Here is a 7,500-nt window from a genome sequence, read left to right on the forward strand (position 1 = left end):
GCCGCTCCTGGCACGGCTGCCGGCGCCGCCGCGCCTCCAGCGCGCCAGCAGGGGCGCGCCGCCGCGCCGCATTCGCCGCGCCGCCGTGGCGGCCGCGAGGACCGCGCAAGCGCCAGCCGCCGCGGCCAGCGCCCAACGCCCCGTGCCGCCGGCCGCGAGCGGCCGGCCCCACAGCCCGCCCCCACTGCCGCCGCCGCCGCCGCCGCCGCCGCCGCCGCCGCCGCCGCCGTCGTCCACAGTGCAGCCCATGAGGGCGCACACCGCCGCTCCAAGCGCCCAGTCCAGCCCGACCTCTGCCCCGTCCCGCCTCGTCAGCGTGTTCGTAAACAGCAGCTGCTGCCCCTGGGGCACCTTCAGCACGTCGTGCAGCAGCGTCCAAACCAGGGCCGACCCGAAGCAGTAGCGCCAGAGGAACCGCTGCTGCCCCGCATGCTGCTCCGCCGCGCCGCCGCCGGCGCCGAGCGCGGCGCCGGCGGCGGCCCAGGATGCGAGCGTCTCCTCCCACGGCCGCGCGCAGAAAGCGGCCGCGGCCGCCTCGAGGGCCGCCAGGTCAGCGCGCGGCGGGAGGGAGAGCGCCGCGGCGGTGTAGAAGAAGTTCTCGGTGGCGAGCAGCGTCGGGGGCAGCGGCGGCGGCGACTCCGGGAACTCCGGGCAGCTGACGCCGCCGCCGCCGCCGCCGCTGTTTGCGCTGCCGATGTCTGGGCTGCCGCTGTCTAGGCTGCCGGCGCCGTGACCGCCGCCGCTGCTGCTGCTACCCGCACCGCCCGGGGCGATCGCGACAGCCTCTGCGTACGACACGCGCATGCGGCAGCCGTCTGGGTTCATGGCCGCCGCCAAGCGCCGCTGGCATTCATGCCAGTCGCCGACGCCGACACGGCCGTCGTTTGATTTGTACCTGTCATGCAGGCGCGCGGCAACACCAGGGGGATCAGATCAGCCGGCTGCCCAGGCTTGGGGATTGCCACAAACTAGGTGGCTCAGGCGGGTGCAACGCGTCAAGATATGTCTTGCCGCAGCATGTGCCACCCAAAGCAGCAGCAGCAGCAGCAAAGGCCATCGGGGGAACCCGCCGCAAACCCGAGAACAGCCGGACCGCACCCGTTCGGAAGGCATGGGTCCGCTGCCGCCACGGCGGCGGCGCTGCCCGGGGTCGCCGCAGCAGCGCCGTGCACGGCGTTGTCGGGGTGCAGAGCTGCTGCCAGCTTGGCCTCCAGGACATCAAAGCCATAGCCCAGGTAGCTGTGGGTGAAAAGGCGCTTGGTGACGCCTGGGGTTGCGTGAGTGTGTGTGGGGGGGATGTGTGTGTGTGTGTGTGTGTGTGTTTGTGTTTGTGTGTGTGTGTGTGTATGTGTTTGTGAGAGAGTGATGTGTGAGCATGTGAGTGTGTGTGTCCGCCCACGCACGAGCGTGCAAGTGTGTGCGGTGTCAACTGAACTATGCCAGTGTTGGGGGAAAAAATCACTGCGCAATCAGAAGGCATTGCGGTCGCTCCCCATGCACACTAGCCTGTCTGCCCGAGAGTGCCAAGCATCCCCGCTGCTACCACGGCCGTCGCGACGCAGGACCCCCAGGGCTGCGCGACGAACAGGCTCACCCGGCAGCTGCAGGTGGATGTGCTTCCGCCGCTCGCGCCGCGACCTGCGGCGCCGCTCAAGCTGCTGCTGCTGCTGCTGCTGCTGCTGCTGCTGCTGCTGCTGCCGCCGCTGGCCCCACGGCTCGTCCTCTAAATCTTCCCTGGGGTTCATGCGGCCACCGCCCTCTGTCCGTCCCTGTCCTGCTGCCTGCTGCTGCCCCTGCGCCTGCCCCCGCCACTGCCCTTGCTGCTGCTGCTCCTGCTGCTCCTGCTGCTCCTGCTGCTCCTGCTGCTCCTGCTGCTGCTGCTGCTGCTCCTGCTGCTGCTGCTGCTGCTCCTGCTGCCGCTCCTTGTCCACTAGCAGGTATGTTACCTGCGCCGACGCGCCCCCCAGCTCGAGCAGCCCCGAAAACTTCCCCCAGTCGCGCGGCGACTTGCGCGCCACCGCCGCCGCTGCCGCGGCCTCCTCCAGCGCCCCCGCCGCGTAATTCGCGGCCGCCCACGCGAACAGCCCCTCGGCGCGCCCGCTGATCACCTCCGCCCACTCAGGCCGGAACAGGAAGCCTGAAGCTGCAAGCTCCCGCCTGCACGCGTCGAGCACAGCCGCCGCCGCACCGCCGGGCAGCAGCCGCAGGCCGGCCGTCGCCATCAGCCGCACCGGCGTCGCGGCGCGCGCGGCGGGCGGCACGTGTTCGCGCGCGAAGTCGAGCAGCGGGCGCAGCGACGCGGCGGCGCCGGCGGGGTCGGGGGCGAAGTGGGACAGGCCCGGCTCGACCTTGAGCTTTGGCTCGGGCAGGACGATCCTCGCGTATGCGTCCTGGCCGCCCCCTTTGCGGCCGGGAGCCTCGTATCTGAACACGTGGGCGCGTGTGCCGGTGCTGCCGGCGTCGAGGAAGATCAAGTGGCCCGCGGCAGGTGGCGGCGCGGCGCCGAGCTGCGCGGAGCGACGAGGGAGGGGGCAGGGCGGGGCGGGGCGGGAGAGGGCTTGTGCGCGCTTGCTGGGTGTCGGGCTTGAAGCGCTGGGGTGGGGACGAATTCGGTTGTGGGAAGCCTGATCGCCACAAGGAGCAAACCAACAAGTCATAACGGCAGCTGCGGCCAGACTCGGCTGCACACGACAGATTGGCCATGGCGCTCATGACGCTGCGCCGACGGCCGGCCCTCACCCCACCTGCCAGCCTGCCGCCACGCTTTTTGAATATAAGACAGCCAGCAGTGCCATCAGCAGCAGCGCCGCCGCCGCCGCAGCGAGCGCCGCTGCGGGGCCGGACGTGGCGGAGCGCCGCAGCGCGAACCAGTGGCGGCGCAGCAGCTTGGGCCAGGGCACGCGCGCCTTGCCCGCTGAATAGCCGTCGTCCGCGGCGGCGCCGTTGGCGGGGCTGGGGCTGCCGTTGCGCGCGAGCAGCGCCGCCGGCAGCAGCAGCGTTTGCGTCGAGGTCGGCTGGCGCGGGGCCGGCGGGGGCTGCGGCCACTGCAGGCCCTGCTGCTGTTGCTCCTGGAGCTGCCATGAGTGCGCCGCTGGATCACCCGCCAAGTGCCCTTCCTGAAAATCCTCTTGCTGCTGCGGCTGGTGGTGCAGCTGGTGGTGATGAGCCCCGTCGTCATCCGGCATGTTGCCGTTTGGTCGGGCTTGCAGCTCGAGCGCCGCGCTGGCCCGCAGGGTGCTGCCTGCTGGCGGCGCCAGGGACTCGCCAAAGACGGCCTCGAGGGCCAAAAAAGCACTGAGGGAGCGCGGCCGCTGCATCGGGGGCCGGCCGCGGCAGCCGCCGGGCCGACTGTTGGTGGCGCGGCTCGCGCGCGAGGTACGGTTGCTGAGGCGGCGGCGGGTGCGGCACCATGTCAGCGCATGTTGCCGCCGCGCATGCGCGCAAGCTCTTCTTGGTATCTGTTGGTGGACAAGGGGTATGAGTGGCGCGTAGGACCGAGTGTCGCCGGCGGCGCGCCGCTCGTGCACGCACTCCTCCACTGCATGCACTCGTTCAATGCACACGCTCGTTCGCTAACAGATGCCGTGAGGCGCTGCGGTGCAGAGGAGGTGCACGGCCCACTGCCAGCATTTTGCTGGGCTTACCGAATTGCAAGGCAGCCGCCGCCGTGCTTGTCGGACGGGGCCGGCCTGCCGCTCCACCGCCGCGCTGGTGTCCCCGCAGCAGCACGAGCAGCTGTGGGCACGCTGCAGCAGCGCCCCCCCACGCCTCACGCGTTTTCCAACGTGACTTTCCTTGACTAATGGATAGAAGTTTACTTGGTGTCGTATCTGTAAGTCACGTAGCTGTGAAGCCGCGGCTGACTGCCCTTGGTAGACGCAGCACGACACACCGATTCACGATCTTGGGCAGAAACCTGCTGGACGAGTCAAACAATCCCAACACAGATTCATTCAGCAGCGCACTCAAGTCTTACGTGGACTGCACCGTTCCACGAACTCCGTTTGCTGTTGGGGCACTGGCTGCACTCACCCAGGCTCTCTTGTCCATCCACCCGTGCGCTGCATCCTTTTTGCAGCCCTGCAGTAGATAGCAATTGTCTGTATCATACACGCTGGATCTGTCGAGGTATTATCATAGCTTGCCAGGGCAACAGTCAGCGTGCGCTCAGCGGTCTTGCCACAACCAGCCGAGCGCGGCAAGTGTGTTCTTGTTCATCTCATAAGCAACAGGAGACGGTACACAGCAGTACATTAGGGCGCCGCATGTGGTGCTGCGGGACGTAGCGCACCCCACTCGCCGCGCCAGTGTGCCGCGCGGAGCCCGGCTGGCTGCGCTCTCCCATCACCCAGCGGCCCCCCCTTCCCCGCCGCCGGCCGGCGTGCACACGCGTAGCGACGGCCCGGCGGGCGCGCCATGGCAGCGGGCCCGTCTGGGGGAGGGCCGGGCGCCTGGCAGTCCTCGTTGCCGGGGCGCGTCGTGATCACGGTAGCATTCCTGGCCCTGAACCTCACTCTAAACCTCCTGAACAAATGGTTCCTATCCCTTTATGGTGGGCGCTCGCGCGTCCGCACGGGTGTGATCGCGCCCCAAGACCAAGGGCTCGGCGCGTATGCCCGCATGCGCATCGCAGGCCGTGCAGGCATCGCGGCTCCCCGCTGCTAAAAAAAGTGCAAAATCGTGCCTCAGCACCCACCTCAGAACCTGACCACGCCCCCAAAACACCCGCGGGCAGGCCGCTCAGCCCCTTCTCCCCGGTCCTTGCCCTCACACCTAGGCTTCGGCTTCCCGTTGTTCCTGGGCTGCTGCCACGCGGCGTTCTGTTTCGCGGCGTTGCTGCCAGTGATGCTGCTGCCGGCCTTCCGGCAGCTGCACAAGCAGACGCTCGAGCGCTCGTGGACGGGCCTGCTGGCGGTTGGCGGCTTCTTCGCGATTAACATAGGGGTCAACAACGCATCCCTGCTGCTGGTGTCCCTGTCGCTCAACCAACTGATCAGGTAGGCCCCGCGCGACGCATGCGGCCGGCGGCCCCCAGAGCGGCGGCGGCCCACACGGCCCGCCGCGCTGGCGAGGCCTGGCGGCAGCCGTGCGCTGCGCTCCCTGCGCCCCAAACGCGCCACCAAACGCCGTCCCTCTCCCCCAGTGGCACGGGGCCCTCCGCCAGCGCACCTGCCCCCATGCGCCCAATCACCCACGCGCATCCCCATGCCCCTGACGCGCCCCTGTGCACTAACCCGCCTCGCGGCTTGCCCCCCAGGTCGACTGTCCCTGTGGTTTCGTGCCTGATTGCTGTCCTGGGGGAGGGCAAGGCCCCCGGTTTGAACGAAACGCTGGCCCTACTCATGCTGGTGCGCGGCCACCCTTTGCTGGACCATGCCCTTGACACATCACACTGGGCAGTGCTGGGGTGCTGCAGAGGGACGATGCGTTGCCCTTGGCGGCCGCCTTTGGTATCAGGGAGTGAGCTCTCGCACATGCCTGGCTCAGCGCCGCCTGCTTCGCAGCTTATTTTTTTGTGTCCGATCACCTGCAGCGACCCATGCATGCCAACGCATGTATATGTGCCACCAAAGCATTTGCCTGGGCTCGACCTTGACTGCAGGTCGTGGGAGTGTTTGTCGCCTCGTTCGACGAGGTCACCAGCCGGCAAAACCTCGTTGGCGTGGCGCTCTGCCTCGTGGGCACGATCAGCAACGGCCTCACGGCGTCCTTTTCCACCCGAGTGATGAGCGAAAAGGTGATGCTTTGCCATGAGAACCTGGGACTGCTCTGTCCCTGGCGCTGCCCGGGCGCGCTTCGCCTCGCTGTGGTAGCTCGCGACTGGCGACCCCCTGCGCCGCGCCCGCTGGTTGCATCGCGACGCTGGCCCCTCCCACGTTCCTCACGGCTCCACGCCGCCGCGCCGTCGCGCCGCCGCTCTGCAGGTCGACGCGCTGCGGCTGACATTTTATGCGTCGCCCGTGGCCTGCCTCGCGCTGCTGCCCTTCCACGCGCGGTTCGAGTATGCCTCGCTGACGGCTTACCGGCTGCAGGCAGAGTCTAGTTACGTTGGTGGGTGACTACCCCCTGACGTCGCGCAGTGATCCTGGTCACCCCTGAGTGGGCGCCCATCAGTGACATCCTGTCGTCCGTGCATTTTTGGCTCAGCTTCACTGCGCTGCAGCAACCACGCCTGCAACATGCGCTTGTCTGCCAGTGAAGTATCACATACTGAGCAGCTTCACTCAATTGCAAGCCTGACTGCGGTGCATGCATGCCTCACATTTTACCGAGCAGGGCTGCTGCTGTTAACGTGCGTGGTCGCCTTGGCCTACAATGTTAGTCACTACTTGGTCATCCACGTCACCACCCCGACGGCGATGACGATAGTTGGGGAAATGAAGATTGTGCTGGTCCTCCTGCTGTCTGCAATCATGCTGGGTGGGTGGCTGCCTAGCTGGGTGGTCGAATGGGTGAGTTTGGTGTGCCGAGCTGCACAGCTTCGTCTGGCGTGGACCGATTGCGCCTGCAGCTGGGCTCAGGCCCAATTGCAGCTGCGGCTGCCCATGCCGCACCATGGCCATGCTTTCGCTTGTCCGGGCGATGTCACGCGCAAGCTGCATGCAGCCGGGCCGCGGCGTGGGCCCTGACGCGCCCCGCGCGACCGGCACCCCCAGGCGAGGGAGCGATCTGGACCTTCAAATTCGTCGCAGGCGGCACGCTAGCTATACTTGGTGAGCCGTCGCCTGGATCAAAGCGGGTCGTCAGCTGCGCAACAACCCCCACTTGACTGCGATGCGACCTGGCTGAGGACTGCCCCACCGCCCGCCCGCTCACCCCTCCCCACCCGGCCGCTCACATTCGTCCTTTGTGTGGCAGGGTTCTGCCTTTACTCTCACGAGCGGTTGCGGGCCGCACAGCTCTCGTCAGTGCCGGTGATCAAAGGGGTGCCGGAGCTGACGCCGCTGCTGCGCCAGCCCGGCGGCGGCGGCGGCGCAGTGGGGATGATATCGATCGGGACGGCCTCAGGCCTGCGGTTGTCTGACAAGGCGGCAGCGGACGCATTTGGGCGGCGGCCGGGGGGACCGGGGTCGGGGCTGCTGTAACAATGTTGCATTTGACACTGCAATTTTTCTGGTGACGCAGGAATGGGACGCGAGGGTCGATGGCGCAGGGGTCGAAGGAGAAGGTTGTCCAGATGGAGAGCTGACAGCCGCCTGTTGGCGTCGAGGCGCGAAGCTGGCGGGAAGCCTGCAGCACACGAGAATCCTGGCCAGAAAATCTCACACAGAGCAGATGCATGTACCAAGGCTTCGTGTTGCCTGGCCATGATGGCGCACCTTGCCGCCAAAAAGCGGGCGAGGCAGTCGTCATTAGTGACCGCAAAGTGTCGCCGGGGATGGGCTGGCACGGTCCCCGGCCAGGCATCGCTCTCCCCACCACGCGCAGATGTCTAGAAATCCTCTTTTGGTTCTAAAGGGAGCTGGGCGTGGTGGTCCTTGCAGGATCGGGGCAAGGCAG

General features: G+C 67.7%; 2 protein-coding genes across 2 annotated transcripts in view; one reads left to right on the forward strand and one right to left on the reverse strand.

Annotated features, from left to right (window-relative positions):
* MNEG_5092 (hypothetical protein) overlaps positions 1–3,317 on the reverse strand; it is a gene marked incomplete at both ends in the record, with an annotated part of 8,399 nt that extends 5,082 nt beyond the window's left edge. The window contains 4 exons of the mRNA XM_014046431.1: positions 186–895; positions 1,099–1,267; positions 1,595–2,507; positions 2,745–3,317. Of these exons, the coding sequence (XP_013901885.1) occupies positions 186–895; positions 1,099–1,267; positions 1,595–2,507; positions 2,745–3,317 (2,365 nt within the window). The remainder of the gene's footprint in view (positions 1–185; positions 896–1,098; positions 1,268–1,594; positions 2,508–2,744) is intronic.
* Positions 3,318–4,845: 1,528 nt separating this feature from the next.
* On the forward strand, positions 4,846–7,085 carry MNEG_5093 (hypothetical protein; the record flags this gene model as incomplete). Its single annotated transcript, XM_014046432.1, has 7 exons — positions 4,846–4,997; positions 5,258–5,348; positions 5,603–5,737; positions 5,925–6,051; positions 6,277–6,420; positions 6,657–6,713; positions 6,859–7,085. The coding sequence occupies 7 exons, from the start codon at positions 4,846–4,848 to the stop codon at positions 7,083–7,085; spliced, it is 933 nt and encodes a 310-aa protein (XP_013901886.1).
* Between the last annotated feature and the right edge of the window lie 415 nt (positions 7,086–7,500).

The sequence above is a fragment of the Monoraphidium neglectum genome, assembly GCF_000611645.1.
Source record: "Monoraphidium neglectum strain SAG 48.87 unplaced genomic scaffold scaffold00742, whole genome shotgun sequence".
Lineage (NCBI taxonomy): Eukaryota > Viridiplantae > Chlorophyta > Chlorophyceae > Sphaeropleales > Selenastraceae > Monoraphidium > Monoraphidium neglectum.